Consider the following 22,817-nt stretch of genomic DNA (forward strand, 5'->3'; position numbering starts at 1 on the left):
TAAGTAAATGGCGCCGTTACCTGTTGGGGTTACTCCAGCAATTATCATCCTATTTAAAAAGAAAAAAAAACTGTTGCAGTCAGCACCCAGCCGCCCAGTGTGTCCCCTCAGGAGCTTTCGGCCCCATCACTTGCCCGGGTGAGCTGAGTGCTGATGCTGAGCCTGGATTGATAGATAGATAGATAGATAGATAGATAGATAGATAGATAGATAGATAGATAGATAGATAGATAGATAGATAGATAGATAGATACTGTAGATAGATAGAGATACACAGATAGATATGAAGTATACATGCACATCAGATATAGAAAAGTAGTCTGAAGTACCATGTGAAGGAAGGAAGACATTGCCCTTTCTTTGTAGTTTAGTAAGGACATATAGATTCTGGTCTTTCTCATCTAGACCTGACAACTATCAGACTTACTTGGAATAAAGGGGTCTTTTCATAGTCTATTTTTTGGTGCACGTAAATGGATCCAGTGTCTTCATCTATATGGAAAAGTCCTTTGGGATCTTCATCCACCCCTCTTCCCTGCAGCTTATATATGAGCTGATTTCCTTCCAGGTTCACCTGCCAGATACCAAAATTTGAAGAAATACAAAAAAAAAAAACATTGTCATTAATTTATTTTTGCCAAGTTTGCCCACAAGGCATAGAACACTCCAGTACAACTTCTGGGCAACAAAAGCCATTAACCAAAATCCAATTGGCACATGTTTTACTTATGTCATCATAAATGTGCCCAGCCCAAAGGAAGGAGATTTTTTCTAAAAAAAAAAAAAAATTATAATAATAATAATACTCTTATGACATGTTTTTTAAACACAGGATTGCAGGAAGTTGCAAAAGTCAAATTTGCAGAATGGTTCATATGGAATACAATATAGAATACATTCTATCTTTTCCAAAAAAAAAAATTACATGCAGTAGGTAGTACTGGGTTTACTCCTACATGGGAAAATGACAAGAATCACACAGATTTTGTAGCACTACTATTAACTAATTCTGAGTTTTTAGATGGGAATTTACCATCCAAAAAATCATGCATGATAATTATTGTAGGGGTAACATTATAGGAATTCTATGATGTTTACATTTTTTTTTTTTACAAAAAAATATTTTCTTTATTTATATGCATGATACTTTTATTACTGTATTTATTTGTGTTCACCTGAACTTTTACCTCTTATTTAACAATCAAACTATGAAATGCAATCTGAATACATGAGTACAGACACCCCCTAGAGACACATACCATAGAGGATGAAAAATATTTTTGTTAAATTATACAAAGAGATATAATCATTAAAATACCATAATGTCACAGAAGATAAAAAGACAGCATTGTTCTCATGCACTACCATTGGAATTGCTGTTGCGCAAAGGAACTGTAGAAGAGCAACATATCTGTTGAATATTCATCTGTTAAAGGGACACTCCAACCAAAAATGATGCATTGTATTATGGTTAATACATGGCATGAGAAGGGCATGATATAGGGATATGGTGTTAATTGGACCCCTGTGTCATACTCCAACCTATCAGGCCTTGCTGTAAGTATGATATATCAATATTGCCTGGAGTGATCATTCAAGACAGATTCACATTTTGAGCAGGAAACATCATAATCTATTCAGTGGTGGGAATGCACCCCTTGTGGCAGTGGTATTTACTGACCAGATAGCAGAAAGTTGATTCTTTTTCCCATCTATATTAATGCAGTGAACATGTAAGACATATTATGTAATGACATGTAAAGCCTGGTTCACATCTGCGTTTGTTAACCCCTTAGCGACCCTTGACGTAACTGTACGTCATGGGTCGCATGGGGATGTATGGAGCGAGCTCACACGCTGAGCTCGCTCCATACACGGCAGATGCCGGCTGTATAATACAGCCAGGACCTGCCAATAACAGCAGCGGTCGGTGCCCAAGCCGATCGCTGCTGTTAACCCTTTACACACTGCGGTCAAACGTGACCGCAGTGTGTAAACAGCGCCGGCGGCATGGGCGCCGCCATGTTTCGCCGATCGCCGCCCTCCTGAACGTCACATGAGGGCGGTGATCAGTTGCTATGACAGCCGGAAGCCTATTGAAGGCTTCCAGGCTTGTCTCTGCATGAGATCTATTAGACGATGCCAGAGGCATCGTCTAATAGAAGTCCTGCGATTTTCCTATTCACTGCAATACTGTAGTATTGCAGTGAATAGTATGAGCGATCAGACCCCCTAGGTTTCAAGGTACCTAAGGGGTCTGATCATAAATGTAACAGAAGAAAAAAAAAAGTTTTTAAAAGTATTAAAAAAATTTAAAAAATATAAAAGTTCAAATCACCCCCCTTTCCCTAGATTAGCTATAAAAGTAATTAAAGAACATTAAACATAAACATATTAGGTATCCCCGCGCTCCAAAATGCCCGAACTATTAGAATATTAAAACATTTATCCCGTACTGCGAACGGCGTAGCGGCAAAAAAAATAAAAACAGCCAAAAAGCGTTTTTTTCAACACTTTGCCTCCTATAAAAAATTGAATAAAAAGTGATCAAACCATCAGATCTTTCCCCAAATGGTATCAATAGAAACGTCATCTTGTCCCGCATAAAAAGACACCAGAACCAGCTCCATACATGGAAATATGAAAAAGTTACAGGTGTTAGAACATGATGACACAAAATTTTTTTTCTATTTTGCAAAGTTTATCATTTTTTTAAAAGTATCAAAACATTTCAAATACTATATAAATTTGGTATCACCGCGTTCGTACTGACATGTAGAACACAGGTAACATGTCATTTGTACCAAACAGTGAACGCTGTAAAAATTAAACCCATAAGAAAATGGCGCAAATGCATTTTTTCTCCAATTGCACCTCATTCTGAATTTTTTTCCAGCTTCCCAGTACATTGCACAGCATATTGAATGGTGCCATTACAAAGTACAATTTGTCCCGCAAACAATAAGCCATCATGTGACTCTGTGAACTGAAAAATGAAAAAGTTATGGCTCTTGAAATGTGAGGAGGGAAAAACGAAAATGCGAAACCAAAAAATGGCCTGGTCCTTAAGGGGTTAATCTGCTCGGGGAGTCAGCATGTGGACCCTCTGAACGGAATACCAAACGCATTGGTAAGCATAGACTATAATGAGGTCTGTGTGCTTTCATGTCTTGTTCGGGCAGCACGCGGAAAGCACACGGACCCCATTATAGACTATGGGGTCAGTTTGCTTTCACTGCTCATCGATTGTCAATGCGTTCAGTATTCCGTTCGGAGGGTCCCCATGTGAACTCCCCCAACAGTTAACGAACACAGATGTGAACCGAGCATAAGGCAAAGTTTACACCTAACTAAGTTTTATATTGGCATATTATACAGAATTATTGAATGCTTTAACCATGCTAAGAGAAAAGGTAATTGAGACTGGATCGAACTTAATGGTATGCAGCATTATTTGGGCACTGTATTACTATCAGTGGCGTAACTACCAGGGTAGCAAGGATAGCGACTGCCACAGGGCCTGGGACATTAGGGGCCCGGCAACAGCTGCTACCACTGCACTTTTTTTCTTTTCTTAATAGGATGTTACCGGCTGGAGTTACTCCATAAGGTAACAGGCCCTATTTACTTACCGATCCTGGCAGGGGCTGGGCTCGGTAATTGACACCACGGGCCCCACAAACAGGGCCGGTTTTAGACAAAATGGGGCCCTGGGCAAAATTAAAAGTGGGGCCCCACTCGTACATACAACATAGTCACATTCTGTTAATTCAATGTGCCGCAGGCCTATCACTGGTACTTACAGGGATGTTCTTAGGGCTCGTTCACACAAGGCAAGAAGGGGCAGATTTTGGCGCTGAATTCTCCTCAAATCCATCCCCTCACAATAGAGGTCTAGCGGAAAAAAAGAAGCGAGCTACCCTTTCTTCAGGCGGATTCCGCAGCTGATTCAGCCGCGGCATCCGTCTTGCGGCAGCACCCTCCGGGCTAGGCCCATTCATTTGGTCCTACTCCGGATCAGGAATGCTGCGACTGTCGGAAGCTGCAACAATTGTCCAGGTGCATTTTGGTCCTATTCTGCCTTCCCGTGTCAAAATCAGGACCAAGATACGCGGTGTGAACGGGGCCTTAAAGGGATTCTACCATTAAAATCTCTTTTTTTGTGGATAAGATGTCGGAATAGCCTTTAGAAAGGCTATTCGTCTCCTACCTTTAGATCTGATCAGCGCCGCGCCGTTCCTTAGAAATACTGGTTTTTACCGATATGCAAATTAGTTCTCTCACAGCGATGGGGGTGGGCCCCAGCGTTGAAAATGCGATGGGGGCGTCCCCACTGCAGCTCGAGAACACAATCCTGTGACGCCTCTATATTTGGCTAGATCCTCCCCTTCTCCTTCGTCTTCCTCCTGCGTCACCTCCGACGCCTGCGCAGATGGCTCTGCCAGTGAGACAACAGCAGAGCCGAGTGCGAATGCCGGCTGGCGGCCATTTTTGGGAGGCTGCTCCTGCATGGAACTACAAGAGCAAGTCCCGCCCCCATCGCTGCCAGAGAACTAATTTACATACCAGTAAAAAACGGTATTTCTAAAGAACGGCGCGGAGGAGATCATATCTAAAGGTAAGAGACGAATAGCCTTTGTAAAGGCTATTCCGACAACTTATCCACGGGCGTTAGTCGGGGGGGGGAGGGCATGTCAAAAGTTACGCCACTGATTACTATATAATTCGGGCACTTGCATAACATGAAGTTCCTGGGCCCCAAAGCAAAATATAACAGCCTCATTTACAATGTGACATATATGATACTGGTATCTTCTTAACAATGAGCCCTTTGGGTCTTCTTAGATGCAACTGTACCTCTGTATTACCATAAGCTATGCACTTCACCATAGAAGTAGTGTCTTCATAGAAGGTGGAAACCCTCAAGCACTGACTGAGGAGGACACAAAGGACCGCTACTACTCCCCTCAGTTTTAGAACAATGTAGCACAAAATTCTGCCTGCTTAATCTGTTTTCTGATGTGAAATCAAGTGAATGTATACTACATGAAAGATGATTTATAACCAGCAGCAGGTGTCCCTGCTAAACTGTAGGCTGTTTCGAGGTGTGTCAGCTAATGTATGGAATATGAGGATCCAGCACACCATCTGTTAACTATAGGTAGATGATATTTTCAAGCTTCATTAGTAATGATGCCAGGTGCTATGTTGTATATAGGAGATATTCACTACATGAACAAAAGTAGTGAGACACCTACACATTTTACCTAGAGGAGCTTTTATGACATGCCACTCTAAGTCCGTAGGCATTAATATGGAGTCAATTTCTTTTTGCAGCTAAAACACTTTAACTCTTCTGGGAAGTCTTTTTTCAAGATTTTAAAGTTTGTCTGTGGGATTTTTTTTTTCCCATTTCATGAATGGACTTGTTGCAATAGTGACATCCTATTACAGTACCATGGTGGAATTCAATGAGCTCTTTAAAACATTACACATGTTTGCAAAAGGCAGACTGTATGGCTAGGTGCTTGATTTATTTCAATGATTGAGGGCCGTGTACCCCAATATTTTTGCCCATATGGTATATTCTGTGATATGTGAGGCCCATCTGATCTGGAGTCAAAAATACTGTGCTATTGTCCGGGTGCAAGGATCAATGACCGATGCTCGATACGTGCAACTTTTGGCACCCTTTCTGGTGTTGGAATTCTCTGATAGGGATGCTGTGCACCAACAGGACAATGCAATATGTCATCGCTCGTTGGTGGCACGGGACTGGCTTAATGAACACCAGTGACCTCACGACCCTCAATTGGCCTGCCCGCTCGCCCGACCTCAACTTCATACAGCATTTATGGGATGCTGTGGATACCAGTGTCCGCTCCATGGACCCAGGAGTCAGGATAGTGTGAGGCATCACCTCAAAATTACTGAGGGAGGAAGAGCTGGCTTTGGACAAATGTATGCAAATCTGCAGGGCTGCTGAGCTGACTAAAGACAGCCTGATGTTGACAGTTAATGGAGGACTCCAGGGATTCCTCAGTACATGTAGTATCTGAGAAAGGGAGAGCAAGGTCCAGGCTCTCTACAAGCTCAGTCCAGTGTAAATACTGTGGCAAAAAACATCGGAGATACAAAGAGAAATATCCAGCTTATGGGGAGACTTGCAGGACTTGTGGCCAGATGAACCACTATTTCAGCTGTGTCTAGCAAACAGTACAAACAAGTCCACACAGTGACTCAGGACACAAACAGTGACAACACAGGCGACATCACATGGCTGAAGATGCAGCCTGCAACAGAGAATGTCAATGTAGTCAAACATCCAGTAGTCAATGATGCAAAACAGCTCTTTGCCATATTTATGGTGGATGAACAGGCCATAAGATTTCAGCTGCAATTTCATTCCTTTTACTCTACTTTAAAATGGTTTTCCCATCTTAGTGTTTCAGCACGCTGACTGCAGTGTCTGCTTCTCACTTCCTGTATTTCTCTTCCCCCTCCTCCCTCTCACTGAACAGAACACACAATACTGATGCAGGTCAGATAATATGCAGATGCTTGTACAGTTTGGACTCAGTGTTATCTGTGTGTTTAAAAAGAGATAACAGACCGGGCTTTAGCAAACTGCAATTAGCTGAATGATTGTCCTGCCGGCAAGAGCAGTGAGTGACATCACTTGTCCTATAGGTCCGTGGTTATAGCAACGCTGTGTAAACAAAGGGAGGAATAAAGTCACATAGCCAGAGAACAAAGCAGAATTTCTAAAGTAATATATTTAGGAAAAGTCTTCAATTTACATAAGATACCAGTATAGATAGGATCCTTGAGATGGGACAACCCCTTTAACATACAGGTTTCCACTGAGCCCACTGATAAGGTACTGATTATGTACAACTAAAGTGTTCTGTAACCCATGGGAACATGCAAGCTAAAATTAAGATATCCACATAACAGAAAGAGCTACAGAGTGTAATTTTCTGTGCTGCAGGAGTCAAACCAGTTCAGGCTATGGCCTTTCCGGGCAAAAAAATATTTTTAAAAAAGGCCTGTTGGTGTTATCAATGGGTTAATAAGTGCACCCAAGTACTTTTTAGCAGTGTTTTGAGTGATTTCTGGATTTCTCTGGGAGCTCCTGGTATCCTCTGCATTTGTTTATATGGTTATTTTCCTGCTGTCTTAGCCTATAACTACCATGATGCATTGCAGTTAACTCAGATCTCACCTCTAACTTCCTTCCTCACAAACCCCCCATTTCCATAGCTAGCCCGCGGATTACTAGCTCTACCTACCTAACTCAGTACCAAAACCCCCATCCTATCATACTTACCTGTCTTCTCATCCTGGAGGTGACTTTAATGTGTCGCTGTTCCCTCTTCTGTCCACACCTGGAAGCCCGGAGCTGGTGCCTGCGCAGTAGAACGGCAGCAAAAGCGAAGAAAAGTAGTGGGCATACCATGCATGTGTAATAGAATGCTGCTTTTCTTTGTTTCTGCCGGTGTTCTATTGCGCAGGTTCCAGCTCCGGCTCCCTTGTGAAGGAAGCGACACCCAGCAGAAGAAGAAGACATGAACATTGGTGAGTGAGATGAGGACGGGTGGGGAGGAGAGAAGTACTAGTGACGTCTCGTCTCTGGAAACAGAGAAACGGAACATCACCAGGAAATAAGAAAAGATGCTTTTTTTTAAAGCATGTAAATTAGAAGTTAGTAAATTAGAAGTTTTAGTTTATACCAGACAACCCCTTTAATGAAGGAGCATGTCCATAACATCATGGCTGTGGAGGTTTCTCAGAGTACTCAAAAATCCTAAACAAATGGCAGATTGCATTTTGGATTTTCAGACCATAAAAACAGAGTAGGCTGATTTATTTGAAGGTGATGAGTGCCTGGAAGGTAAATATAAACTAGAAATTGATCATACAGTACAGCCTACAAGACTGCCTACAAGAAGAGTACCTCTAGCCTTAATGCAACCACTTAAAGAAGAACTGCAGGATTTGCACAACAAAAATTGAAGCAAGCTTTGTAAGGACTGACGGGAGTAAAAGTAATAGCAGACGGCATACTAATAATTGGAGAAGGTGATAATCTAGAATCAGCAACAAAAGATCACGATAAAAAGATGATACAATTTTTGGACAGATGTAGAAAAAAATTAATCAACCTGAACCTGGAAAAATTCAAACTAAAAATGACAGACGTATATATTGGACATTTTCTAACCTCAAATGGTGTTAAAGTGGATCCAGAAAGGGTGAGGGCAATACAGGACATGCCTACACCTACAGAGGTACGTGGGAGTGCAATTCCTGGGCATGCTGAATTATCTTTCTAAATTTTGCAAGCATTTATCAGACTTTTGTGAGCCACTGATACAGTTAATTCACAAAGACATACTCTGGGAATGGACAGAAAGCCATGTAACCACTTTCAGTCAGTGACAAATGCTATTGCAAACACAGCAACCCTAAAATGTGTGAATAGCGGTCGGTCTCAACAGACCGTCTGAGACAAATACCTATAAAGTGGAAGATAAAACTTTACAGAGTGTCATCTTGAAGGTGATGGCCAAAATAGCAGCAATATGCTCCAATGGAAGTTTTTCCATTTTTTCACATAAGAGATGAACTCTATGCAGCATAGAATCATCTTTAAAGGACAAACGGCTGTTATACCGCAGTCCCTCAGAAGAGACATAATAGAAAGCTTGCACTCTACTCACATAGGTGTAGAAGGATGTCTATGTCATGCATGAGAATATGTTTATTGGCCTGGAATGAATGACCACATAAGAAAACTTTATAGCACAGTGTGAAATATGTGCATTGTGCGATGATAGGCACACGAAAGAGACATTGCAACCACATATGATTCCAAAAAGACCTTGGACAAAAGTAGGAATAGATCTGTTTAATCGAATGCCAAAGAATATCTGGTAACTGTGGACTATTTTTCCAACTTCTGGGAGATTGACTACTTACCGGACACAAAGGAAAAAACAGTAATTAAAAAACTCAAGGCCCATTTTGCCAGTTATGGCATTCCTGATATTGTTTACTCTGAAAACACTGCCCAATTTACATCTGAAGAGTTCAAAAAATTCAGGGAGAGGTGAGAATTGGAACACCAGACATCATCTCTAAGATATCCTCATAGTAATGTTAAGGGCCCCTTCACACGGAGTAAACGCGCGTGTATTTTGGCAAAATACACGTGTAAAAATAAGACTCCCATTGACTTCAATGACATTTTACATGTGTATTTTGATGTGTATTTTGACGTGTTTTTTTACACGTGTAAAAATAAAATGCCGTTGGAGTCAATGGGAGCCTGATTTTTACACATGTATTTTTACACGTGTATTTTGCCAAAATACACGCGCGTTTACTCCATGTGAAGGGGACCTAAAGCAGAGTCATCAGTAAAAACAACCAAAAGATGCAGAAAGCGAAACAGGCAAGTACAGATATATATACCTGTCTATACTGGACCACAGACACACACACACACAAGGCCTAGACACCAGTCCAGACTCTCTTACCAACTGTAGGTCAACTAGTAAAGACATAGCTTGTGGACAATGTTAAAGCCAAACTGAAGAAGAATCAAGATAGGCAAGCTTTATATTACATTAAAGGGGTATTCCCACATCGCATACTCACCAGTCTTCACTGCTGTAAAATCTTCTTTCTTCCTGGTTTCTTGCGTCATTTGGTGGGCGTGGTTTCACATGCAACCTGACGTTTAGCTCCGCCCCCAAATTAGTGTGTAGCTCTGCCCACCACATAGCGTGATCCTATGGGGCGGCTGAAGGGCCTGTCATCAAAGGTCCTCAAAAAACACTATATGCACAATATTGGACTATGAAGTACAGGCAGGAGCAACTCCATTCTGTGTTATATTCAGAGACTGCCTGTCTCTGCCATAATGAACACAATTGAATTAGCTAGCCTGATAACTGGGAGAACAGAAGACGAGTTCAGAAATTAAAGCAGCTCCTCTCCCCTATCTGAGAGCAGGAAGCTAGGTCACGTGGTGCAGACAGAGGAATAGCTAGAAACACAGGCTCGCTCCTGTGCACTTAGCCCCTCCTCCCTCAACCCTGAGAGCAGGCAGATACATCACTTGACTTTTGAGCAGATAAGTCAATGGCTGTGTCAACAATGAATTGAATAAATTAAGATAGTGGACAAACAAAGCAGTGTATTTAGGAAAAGTCTTACATCCACATTAACAAGCAGTATAGATAGGATCCTTGTGATGGGACAACCCCTTTAAATTTGCAAAAGATCTGCCTGTTCTCCAGAGCAATGAAAATGTATGGATTCAGCCAATAGGCAAATATGACAAACACTGGCAAAGGTTCTCGAGAAATTGGAACCATGGTCATAAGAAATTCTAACAGAGGAAGGATGAAGATTGAGAAGAAATCGTTGACATCTGAAAAAAAAACACAAGAAAGAGAGGATACAGGGCCCTTGGACTAGTATATGGGCACTCAAAGCAATGAGACTATGCAATACCAGCAATAAAGAAAGCCCCACTTCACGAAGTCACCAGTATTATAAAATGCGGTTTTGGTGGGTCGGTCCTGTCACCCATTTTTCATTGAAGCTATTCCATATTAATATTCATAGTATTTATTGTCATGGGGCTGTTTGTAGTGACCCTTATCTACTAGCACTATAAGTTAGCTGTCCTGCTTTTATTAGAGACATCCTCCCAACCCCCCGGCGACTAGATTATAATAGATTTCCAGGTCTGTGTAATTATATGAAAGGAGAGACCATTGTATTTCAGGTAGACGATGATTGCAGAATAGAATTACTTGAACAGTATAGGAAGCCTATCAAGAGCAGTAAATGGCAGGATAATTAAGACAAGGCAAATCAGTGGTGATTATAACAAAATATTCCTACAAGTGCATTCCTGAGACGTTCAAGAGACGGTAACGTCATTTAAGTGTCGTTCCTGATTATATTAGGCAGTAAATAGATGGAATGTTATGTGGCTGTAAAATGGCATTTGTGGGCTATTTGGCAGTCATAACAACATAATAAAACCTCCATTCTTCAATATCGGCAGCCAGCCTATTGTGTGAAACGACAATGCTTCTCTGAAAAATATAAGCTTATTGTCCATACTACAGTAAATATAGCAGATTGGAAGAATTTGGAGTCTATAGGTATGTAACATTAGGGGTAAATTTTAGATTGAAAGGGATTTCCATAAGGCATTGCTCCAAACTCCATCTAATCCTATGTCCATTATCTGGAAAAGGATGAGACAGAGCTGATATTATAGTAGGACATGATGTCACTTTTACCGTATTTTACGGGCTATAAGGCGCACTGGACTATAAGCCGCATTGCCCATGAGCACCTTATAGTCCGTCTCGGTTCATATATAAGGCGCACCGGACTATAAGCCGCAGTCCGGTGCGCATTATATGTTATTGAAAGCGGCGGCAGGCAGACTTTGCCAGCGGCCGCTTAACCCCCCGCGTGCCAGCCACTTCTATTGGAAGCGCTCGGCAGGCGAGGAGGGGCTCTATCAGCAAAATCATGCTGATAGAGCCCAACCGTAAAAGTTAGATTAAACTACCCCCCCGTTTTAAAATAAAAGCCTGAAACAGAATGTGAAACTTACCGAGCGGTGCAGGGTGGGCGGGCATTCAGGCCTCCTCTTCCTCCGATGTTCCGTCCTCCTCCTCCGCCGCTCGCTAACTGATAATGGCCTGGGTGCATGCGTAGCCGTAGCAGAAGCATTATGATATTGCGCATGCGCCCCGGCCATTATCAGCGAGCGCCGGAGGAGAAGGACGGAACATCGGAGGAAGAAGAGGCCTGAATGCCCGCCCTCCCGCCCTGCACCGCTTGGTAAGTTTCACGTTCTGTTTCAGGCCGGCGTGACAGCAGGGCTGCCGGACACTTCCCATTCATTTCTATGGGAGCCGGCATGCGAGCGCTCACCATAGAAATGAATGGACTGCTTTTTTCCATTCATTTCTATGGGGAGCGCTCGCATGCCGGCTCCCATAGAAATGAATAGGAAGTGTCCGGCAGCCCTGCTGTAGTGTGAATGCACCCTTAGGCTGCATTCACACAGAGTAACGCCAGGCGTCATTTGTGTGTAATTTGTGTGTCTTTTACGGCCGTCATAAAACGTTTACATAGAGTTCTATAGGAAAAGACGGCCGTCATTTACAGCCGTCATTTACGGCCATCATTACAATGACGGCCGTAAATGACGGCTGTAAATGACGGCCGTCTTTTCCTATAGAACTCTATGTAAACGTTTTATGACGGCCGTAAAAGACACACAAATTACACACAAATGACGCCTGGCGTTACTCTGTGTGAATGCAGCCTTACGGTGCCTTTTATGTATGTATGGAAGCGGCACGCAGACTTTGCCGCCGCTTCCATCCATATATAAGCCGCACCGGACTATAAGCCGCACTTACGATTTCTGAGGAAATCGTAGGTTTTTATGTGCGCCTTATAGTCCGGAAAATACGGTAGCTTATCCACATCAGCTTTTCTAAGTACTGCTGGAATATAAAGCCTTCAATTTTGTAAATCTGGTATTCTTAGCAAACTAATCTTCAAATAACCTATTAGAATTCTAACAATAAAGGTGAATCCCCTTCAGAGCCCCCTACTATATGCTAGAGTGGAGAGCAGATACAGAATGAAGAACATCTCTCCAATCCACTGAATACGTCACACATTTTGCCATATTTCTCCATATATTGCAGCTGATTTCTAGGGGTCATGTAGGAGGAGTCCTTTGTCATCTCATCATCTGCTTACCGTGCCAATAAGTTTGGGGTAAGGGCCTTGCAACTCTTCTTGAAGGGTGAATGTGTCAATGATCCAGTCTCTCTTTTGGCGGCTGTGTGCCATCCTGCGCTGCAGTCTCTGTTGGAAGACGGAGAGTGACAGAGTAGTGTGAAGACATATTTGATAGTTACCAGCAGATGTGTAATGTTAGCATAACCAAATATAATTACAGTGTGCGTTAATTGGTGTCATTTAGCAACATCTCAACGTAACTGGCTGCATGTTACCCTAGGGCTCCACATTTACAGAGGTAATTGCACCACATTGTGTTTTAATTAACCAGGCATGAAGACTTTCTATACATACCACATAGTCTGCATTTCTAGTTTCTAGGCAGTAACATGCTGGTGCTTCAGGCAGTACACGGCTGTGTATTTTTGCAGTGATGAATTTTATGGTTGATATCATCCCACAGCCTCAGGTAGGAGCTTACTTTGAACCCTACCCTCAGAAAACACATGTTCAAAGCCGATAGTGGACAGATGCCTAAGGTTGCAAGATTTGTGCAATGAGTTCATCAAGTTTAACCTTAGATTTACACTAACGCAGTGCCAAATGGCCACAAAAAACGTCTATTTTTCACAACCATTTTATCCCTTGAGGGGCGCCCATTTGATGTGTATGATGGGATCTGTAACAACAGACAAAAATAGAGCAAGACTTATATCATGGAGGTCCATGACAACGGACCATCAGAATATCAGTCATGTGAATACCTCCATTTGCAGCCAGTAACATAGGGTAAATCTAGTCACCAACTCCCACTATCACTGAAGATATACAGGGGTCTATCTTCATCAATGGTGCACAAAAATCATGTGGTCAGGTTGGTAACCTAATAAGCCATATGAAAGACACAGCAGGAGGTCATTGGAACGCTTCTATTATTCCAATTGTAGTCCTATTATAGAGAAAGTGTCACCAGAAAATGTCCTATTATTTAAATCACGTTTCTGTATTAAACATTAATTTTAAGAATTTTTTGTGATGATGTTTTCAATTTTCAGTATCACTAAGCCTATAATAGTTTTTAACATCCTATCTTTTAGAAATGGACCATGGACTCTAGACACAATAGTCTGGAGGATACTCTATAGACTTCTGCAAAAGTTATTGCACAACAGAGGGTAGATAAACTGTGAAACCTGTTGTGAGTGATGGATTTTGTGTCTATCTATTTATTTGCCTCTCTCTCGCAACGTTTCGGTCATTGAAGTGCATGACTTGTCTCAAGCTATATATATATATATATATATATATATATACACTGTATATATATATATTATATATATATATATATATATATATGTATATATTAAGGCTAAATGGCAAGTATGCTCTCTGATTGATGGGGGGGGGATATGATATCATCTGAAGTGACAAGGACCAGAGAGTAAGAAATCCTTTTCCTTTCCCTGCACACTGTCAGCTGCTTGTGTTTCCCTACACACTGGTGAAAACTGCGACTATATGCAGCTCCACTTCAGCCAGTAATATGTCAGGATTTACTTTGGATACAGGTATAGTCTTATTTTAAAGCCAAGATCCTCCATCTTCATAGACTAATATGTAGAACACATAAAGTGAAGAAAGCATATCACTTTAAAGGGATTCTATCATTAGAATCCCTTTTTGACTTACCACCATGGTGGAATAGCCTTAAGAAAGGTTATTCATCCCCTACCTTTAGAACTCTTCTCCACGCCATCTTTCCATTGATATTCCCCGTTTTTGACATATGCAAATGTCTCAAGACAGCACAAGGGGTGGTCCTCATACACTCAAACAGCACAGAGGGTGTCCTGTGTTGCCTGAAGACTCTCCAGTGACGCCTTCCATCTTCTTCTCGAGACCACCTCTTCGCTGTGAAGGCGGAGAAGAATTCTAAAGGAGGGGAAGAATAGCCTTTCTTAAGGCTATTCCGCCATGGTGGTAATTCAAAAAGAGATTCTAATGATAGAATCCCTTTAATAAGATAGGTTACAAAGTTTCTCATATTCACCTGTACTATTCAATTATGCAAAGATGTTTACCTCAATCCCATTGTGTAGGTATTTCTCTGTAATGTATCTTGTCTGTACTTTAACCCTACATTTTGTAAAGTGCTGTGGAATATGTCGTATAAATATAATGTATTATTATTATAGTAACTGGAGGTACACTTTAAGGTTCAATGGCTGGTATGCACATTCAGTGGAGTTTGTCACCACCACTGACTTCAGGCAATAATACACCATTGGCCTCATCCGAAGCATGAGGTGGTAGAAGGACCATAGCTTGTACACTGCCACATGCCTGCTTGTAGAGCTTGTGCTTATTGTAAACTGCATTCTCTATTCAGGCCAGGAAGGCTTTAAATATCTCAGTAAATAGCAGTGTACATTTGCTAACGAAACTCTGATTAACTTGTCATGAAACTATAAGCCTTCAGCCTCATTTTAAGGCTATTTTTAAGTTTTCTGCACCGCACAGAAAAATAACTATCTCAAGGTAATGAAAGGTGAGAAGTAAGTCGCGTCTTTGATATGTGGGAAACCTTTTCTCTCCCTTTCCAAGAGATTATTTAATACTTAGAACTAATTGGTTGTTCACATTATTCGGTAAAATGATGACACATTCAGTATCGAAATACCTTGACAACGTGAGATATTTCCTAGGAGATTAGTTACTGACCCTGCAGGCATCTTCCCTTAAAAATGTTCAGAAAAACACAACGCAGAACATAGCCATGTAACAAATATTAAACAGATACTAAATTGGCTGGTACAAGGTAACATATTAGCAGATGGAAGGCTGCAAGCGCTAATGTGTTAGGAGGCGACAAATGACAAACTGACAAGCAAAATTTGTTGCCTATGAAGACAATATAACCTCTCAAAAGATGGAATTTCTCATAGTAACAGATTAATAGCTAAAACTAAATGATTAATGGCAATCAGTACATAGTATATACATAATCTGTACCTAAGAACTATCCATCATTGTCTACCCAGCCTACATCACTAGTAATGACTACCAAGAGTATTCGTATCATACAGGTAGTCCTGGTACCATTCTTATGGATGCTGTGAACCTACACAAGTCTCTTCCTCCTTTCACCATTAAGTATTCCCATAGAACAGACAAGGAACCCTCCCAGAGGTCAGGATGCCTTTGCCTTGTACTAGAGATGGGACAGAGGGTAACTATTAAGGAACACCTCTACTCTATACAAAATTTCAAATCACAAATTGAAATTCTCAAAACAACCATCATCTGCCATTTTAACAACAAGTTGTATCACTGAAAATGACTAATAACATTGTCTATACTATATAGAGGCAGATTTAGGCCCATCTATAGAACTTAAAAAGAGAAGGCTTTCCAGTGCATGCTTGCCCCTTTTACATTCAGTGGCATCATTGGTGTATCTGTGGCAAATGTAGAATAGGCTACTATGCGGGGGGTTGTGAGGGGCAGTACAGTACATTGTCTCACTCATCTATAAATGAACCAGCTCTGGACCACCCATTTACTATATATATATATATATATATATATATATATATATATATATATATATATATGTCTGGGTGGTCCAATCTTAGCCCAGCAAGGACATACACATACAAAATCTGCAAAACTGGGGAGCTGGCTGTAACTACAGTTTTAGCTCCTATAAGAAAGGCAAGGACAGTTTATTAAAAAAAATTTAGTAGCACTTACTATTAAAAGAAAAAAAAAGTGAACTCATTTCTCCACTTTTTTGTTTACATTTTCCTTGATATAAATAAAAATATGAAAAAACATGCAAAATAAAATTAAAATGTTTTATGTCACTGGAAAAAGATGCAAAAATTATCTGAATAACCCGAAAGAAAAAAATGTTATAACCGTCAAAACCACATGGTCAAAGAAAAACGAAAATGTTCCTGGTACTGAACCTGCTCCAAAAATTAAAGAGGTTTTCCAGTTTTAGCAAATAAATGTTTGTACCTCTAACAACAATAAAGCAAAGCCCCATCAAAGTTATCAAGTTGTCCATTTCTATAAAAAAAAATATGCTATTTTCCAATATGCACAGCAAGTAAGTAGAAATCTAGAATTGATACAGAAAAAAAAAGTATAATCTTTCATTATACACACAATAGCAATTGTTTGCTAAAACTGGACAAACCCTTTGAGGGCAGGTTCACACTTGCGCCTGTGCGTGCTTTAGGCAATCCAGCTGGGTTTCCGTCTTCTGCCACGGGAAACTGAACAGGGGACGGAAACCCGGCAGTCGGTTTTCAAACCCATTCAAGTGAATGGGTTTGAAAAGTGAGTGATTTGTACCTGTCTGCGACAAAACCGTTTTATTAACTGGACACAAAGTCGGACATGCAGAACTTTGTCTCTGGTTAAAAAAAAAACGGAGTGAACCCACCCTAAGCATGTTTCTTCTTTCCTAATTATTCACTAGTTTGGAAGTTTGGACAGAGCAATACAGACAGTTTTGCCACTTCTTACACTTTATCCAATAAGGGTTTTTTTGTTTTGTTTTTGTTGCTTTATAGATGGTGTTCAATCTGCTAAACCTTATTGCACTGGATAATACTGTATCAGATATAATCTGCCTATACATTTAAGTCACTTTGTAAATAAATGACATTGTATAAAGTATAAGCACTATTGCTGAATTACAGCCTATATTATACCACAGAGCTGCATTCATAATTCTGCTGATTAAGATTCGAAAATGTCACCAGTTTGTTGTAAAATACACCCTTTCAACTTGGATGAACTTCTATAATGTGAGCAGTTAGTATTACCTACATTAGCGTACAGTGCCTGATGTAAATGCAACAACTTCAACCATGCAGTTTGTTAGTGTGAACTTTATATAGAACCTGCAGAAAATTCTGAGAAATTTCAGAAACGGAATTGAAAATGTAGCTGTGGGTTAATAATGAAGTTTAATTATCAGTACAGGATAAATAATGTAATATAGTACACTGTCTACCAATAAGTATTTGGACACCTGAGGTAGAATAGAAAAACAACATTTATTCATATTCAATAGTTGGTAGAACCCAGCAGATGCTTCCTTACGGATGGTATTGATGGACACAATACTCCCCGATGCCTGGTGAAACTCCAGGTGTATGTGAGCCATCGGTTGGGTGCGGTTTCTCTGGCCAGCACTCGTCAGTCTCTAGTATCTCCCAGTTTCAGGGGTCTACTGACTCTGGGCATATTCTGACAATCACCGTTCACCTTCTACTTCGTAATCCCATAGGCCACTGTCGATTTTGGGTAATTCAGTTCGCTTGCTATGTCCCTTAAGGATCAACCATTTCTGTGGTACCTCACAATTACTCCTTTCTCGAAATCAGACAACTCTTGTACTTCGTGCCATTTTGCATGTAACTAATGACAATGCTGTTTCCTACACGATATTTAACGGCGGAAGGCGTGACACCGCAGATATCTTCATTTGCATGGGTGTCCAAATACTTATTGGTATACAGTGTGTACATAGTGATTCCACCAGCAGAATATCGACTGAAGCTCTAGTATACATATAAATAGGTTATAGCTCAGGACAAGTTATGTAAGTAATAAATGACTGTCTATATACATTATATCTATATAGAAGTTGTAAAATTGGTCTCACTGAAGTTTTTCCATACCTTAACGATGTTCCCTCTACTACCCGAAGAAGATTCATTTTGTGGAACACCTGCCAGAGCCAACAGAAGGACCTAAAGAGATATAAATGTAAGAGTGAGCCCCATGTACAGTATATCGCACCCAGTATAGTAGGAGGCTAACAATTATGAACCCTGATCTGATCTACAACTTGTGTCTTATAGCAAAATTGATACTATCATCATTCTTCAAGTATTAGTTTTGCATTATTGTGACTTCACAGTAAACTGTTGTATGTGTACATGACAATTAACACAATTGCTGGCCAATACTTTTCTTGTTTTTTAGTACTTATCCCACTGCAGGCTTTATCTCTAATTCTCAATTGTAAATAAGGTAGTGGACAGAAACTAGTTGCTATGCTGTCTCCCTATACACAGGAGAAAACAAGAGATTCTTCTCTCTATCTCTATCTCACTCACTCAGAAGCGACAGTACCATACAGGCCATTATAAAAGTGTTGAGCAGTAGTGATGTGGATAAAGCACTTGGGATGAGATAAAGCCATTACTAGTAGCAGCAGCATTGTATTTATGTGTGTCTATGCTCTTCTCTCACTTGGCTCCTCCCCCTCCCCTCTTGGTAAACTTCTATGGTCACATGTAATCAGACCAAGGGAAATTCAGCAAAGATTTATTAAAACACAATATTTTTCATACTATAAAACACACTTTTTAACACATGAGTTAAATGAGTTCTCTTCTTTTCATCCATACCATTTTTGCTGGCCATTTTGCTATAACTGGCTATTGTAGCAATCCATAATTGTACAGAAAACTTTCCATATAAGCAGCTAATGCATCCAAATTCTACTTTAATGGTCTCAGGGCACCAACTCTACAATGGACACACTTATTCTGGCTGATAGAAAGAGCTTGGAGAGCTCTTAAAGGGAAAGGTCACACTGAATTAAATGGTGCAGACTGCAGTCACATTTTGACAACTTTTGTCTGACAGTGTTTGACATTGGTTGTATATTGCTGTGTCTAGACAGCAGAGTGCTATTCATTCACATACACAACCTTGCTACAGGACCTCCGTTGGGCTCTTAAATCATTCACGTTATTTTTTTTTCAAATTTCTAATGATAAAAGTTACATTTTATAATCTTATATTCACCATGGCACTCATGAAAAAACTCTATTCTTTGCCACAGTGGCACTTTATAAATAACAATAATGTGTACATTTCTGCCCACCGCCTACAAGGGCTGCTGCGTTTTATTTAACCATTCCGTTTCCTTACGCCACCAAGTAAGTTTTAATTTGTATGAAATATTTTAATCTATTTCTGTTCTGCAAAACCAAGATACATTGTACGACTCATATATGATTTACGCGATAACTGAGTCAGGTCACATCATTCTCTCATAAAAATATTGACAGGTGATAGACAGACAAGTCGCCTGGAGTGTAACCATGAAACAATCTATAGTCACTGGTTCTTAAATTGCTTTTCACAGTGAGGTTTTGGGGGTTTGGTAGACTGGATCTCGCTTATTGGGATACCCCACCACCACCACCACCACCATGGGATTCATTTCTATTCATAACGCCTCTATATCCTCTATGTTGATCTGTTAACACAAAGATAGACTCTACAAGAATGTAAGAATACTAATAAGGTATAGTAGGGTGTATGTTCATGCAGCAGTGGATGCACGAGGCAACCAATGATCAGTCATGATAGGACAAGTTACATAATTTGCAGTCCTTGAATATGGCATGGACACACAGCCTCAAAAATTACGTTCATGTATCTGTGGTCATAGAAATTGATGGGACCAAACTTTTATCCACAATTGCAGATAAAAACCACAATAATGTGCATGAGGTCTTAGGTTCAGGTACGCCCCTGTAGCACTAGAAAAGGAAAAAGTTATCCAATGGGCTTTCTAAAGGTATTACGGTGCTCAGCATATGATATTCCCTACAATGCACGGTGGCTACTATCAAGTTTTCTGGAACAGACTCTCATTAACCAGGATGATTTCAGTGTTTTCTCATCTATTGACATCCATCAGTGGTGTTTAATAAGTTAATATAATGCAATTAGCATTCATTTTGGTTACACCAACTAAGACACCTTCTCGAGTGGTCCTAACACTTGTACTAATGTTTGAAGTCCACAAAAATACAAAATAATAACATAGGGAAATATTGTACTTGTTATTTCTCAAGCTCCTATCCATACTACAAGTGTCCAGAATCAGTATTTCGTCACCAATAAAACAATGGCAACCTATAGTAGAGCATGCAGTGCGCAGATCTTGCAGGGTCCATAAATTGAAGTGGCTCTACTGGTTTTGCAGTGGTTAATATTGTATGTGTTCATTTACACAATGTATTCTAGCTGTGACCTTGAATACATATCGGAATAAGCCCTGGGCTGTTTTCTGGGCCCAGCTTAGCAAGAATCAACAGAGCTTTACTAAGAGCCCCAGGTAAAAAGTTATACACTCCAGTCGCTTCCAAACAAGACTCAGCAAGAAGACACCTTCCTAATAGCCAATGTCCACCCTCCTCTCAGGGTTCAATATATGGGCAAGCTAGAGTAACATCCAAGACTGAAGGATCTGTTAATATAATACACGTAACATAAACTGTTACTGTCACTATATTCCTATAACATCATCACATGGGCTGATATAGTAAGAGAACGGGATGGGCTTCCACAGACTCAAACGAAGATTCAGTTACAAGTCTTTTGCATTTTTTAACTGTACTTGAAGGTGTGTTGAGGTAATCAGGTCACATCTTGAGCTTGAGGCTTGTTGATAAGTTCATAATTTCACAATCACAATTTTTACTTTAAGAATAAGACTTGCATAATAGTATATGGAATGGCCCAAGTATCTAAGGATAAAGTCAAAAATGAGAAATCAATGCAATGTGTAGTATATCATAGTGAAGGACTCCCAACCACGTTTACAAGAAATTCTGTTTTCACCTATTATCCCCTGGAAAATCCCTTTCATGGTGCCATATAATACATAGTTCTTCTTGTAGAGGTTCACCTCAAAATGAAGCTCTCCTCAGGTTTAGCAACCTGCAAGTGTACAGGATCTACAGGCCAAACCGTAATATCTGTGGGCAAATGTGCTTCAGGATACCATCCGGGACCTGTATGCCTCTGTATCCAACCATATTTCATCTCATGTCCAGGCAGCAGACAGACCAACAAGGTACTAGAGCCCCGATGGCGAACCTATGACACGCAAGTCACAGGTGACACACTGAGACGTTTTTGCTGGCAAGTAGCAAGCTGACAGCATTCGGAGATAGGCAACTCTCCTGCTTCCTGCTGAGAGCACTGCGCAAACAGCAGCCATCTTACCTTCATTAGTGAAGTTGGTGTTAGGGTTAGGCAGTGAAGCCAGAGCTCCCACCTGCACTAAATGTATTGCAGACTTGCACTCAGACATCTGGGAACACTAGAACTGTGCCCCACAGTTGCCCTGTCAGAAGCAGATGTCTGGACCAAGGTCCGTTCCAGTGACTGCAGGGGATTGAAGAGTCCTCTCAGACATGTGTGCTCCTTAAACCTCGGCCATTATCCTAAAGCAGTTACCAAACTCTCACCCTGCTGGCAGAGTATAATAATAGCACCAGCTCTAGGAAGGGGGTGGCTCTTGGGAGCAAATAATATTGTGTAATTGCCACTGTGAAGCATAAATACTGTGTGCATATGATACTGTGTGAAGCACTGTGGAGTATATAATACTGTGTGCGGCCTGTCAGGATCTGAGATACATATAAAATGGATGTGCTTTTGAGTGGTGTTCGTCTGGGTATTTGAGCCGGTGTCCAGTGAATCTCTTTCCACTGAGCTGTTGGGATAGTGGTTGGGTCTTTGCCTCAGTGTCTACTTGAGTTTACTTTGTGTCTCGGTAGATGTGTAGGTGTGTGTAATTATCAGGTCTTTCTGGGGTCTGTATTAGGCTGACTGCTGGCTTTGCTGGGGTTTTTTTCTTTTTAAATGTAGATTGTGAGCCCCACATATACATTTTTTCCCCCTATCAGTATGTACTTGAAATATGGGATGGAAATCCATGCAAAAATGCGGAGACCATACAAGCTCCTTGCAGATGGTTTTTTTTTTGCCCTAGGCGGGATTTGAACACTAGGACTCCAGCACTCCAAGGCTGCAGTGGTAACCACTGTGGCCCCTTGTCTTTACCGGTTTTCATGGTTTCCAGCTAGGATTCTTGACTAAGTCTAGAAGGAGAGTTTAGTTGGAGTTGTACGGCTTCTTGAGCTGAATTGGAAGTGGTGTGAGTTGTGTTCTGTGTGAGAGTTCAT

The 22,817-nt window shown here is 40.8% G+C and overlaps 1 protein-coding gene across 1 annotated transcript in view; it reads right to left on the reverse strand.

Annotated features, from left to right (window-relative positions):
- LOC142209135 (cadherin-like protein 26) overlaps positions 1–21,858 on the reverse strand; it is a 71,876-nt gene extending 50,018 nt beyond the window's left edge. Inside the window, exons 1-5 of the mRNA XM_075278070.1 lie at positions 21,853–21,858; positions 18,498–18,569; positions 17,403–17,411; positions 12,817–12,924; positions 428–574 (exon numbers count right to left, since the gene is read on the reverse strand). Of these exons, the coding sequence (XP_075134171.1) occupies positions 428–574; positions 12,817–12,924; positions 17,403–17,411; positions 18,498–18,569; positions 21,853–21,858 (342 nt within the window). The remainder of the gene's footprint in view (positions 1–427; positions 575–12,816; positions 12,925–17,402; positions 17,412–18,497; positions 18,570–21,852) is intronic.
- Between the last annotated feature and the right edge of the window lie 959 nt (positions 21,859–22,817).

This window comes from Leptodactylus fuscus, chromosome 6 (genome assembly GCF_031893055.1).
Source record: "Leptodactylus fuscus isolate aLepFus1 chromosome 6, aLepFus1.hap2, whole genome shotgun sequence".
Taxonomy (NCBI): Eukaryota; Metazoa; Chordata; class Amphibia; order Anura; family Leptodactylidae; genus Leptodactylus; species Leptodactylus fuscus.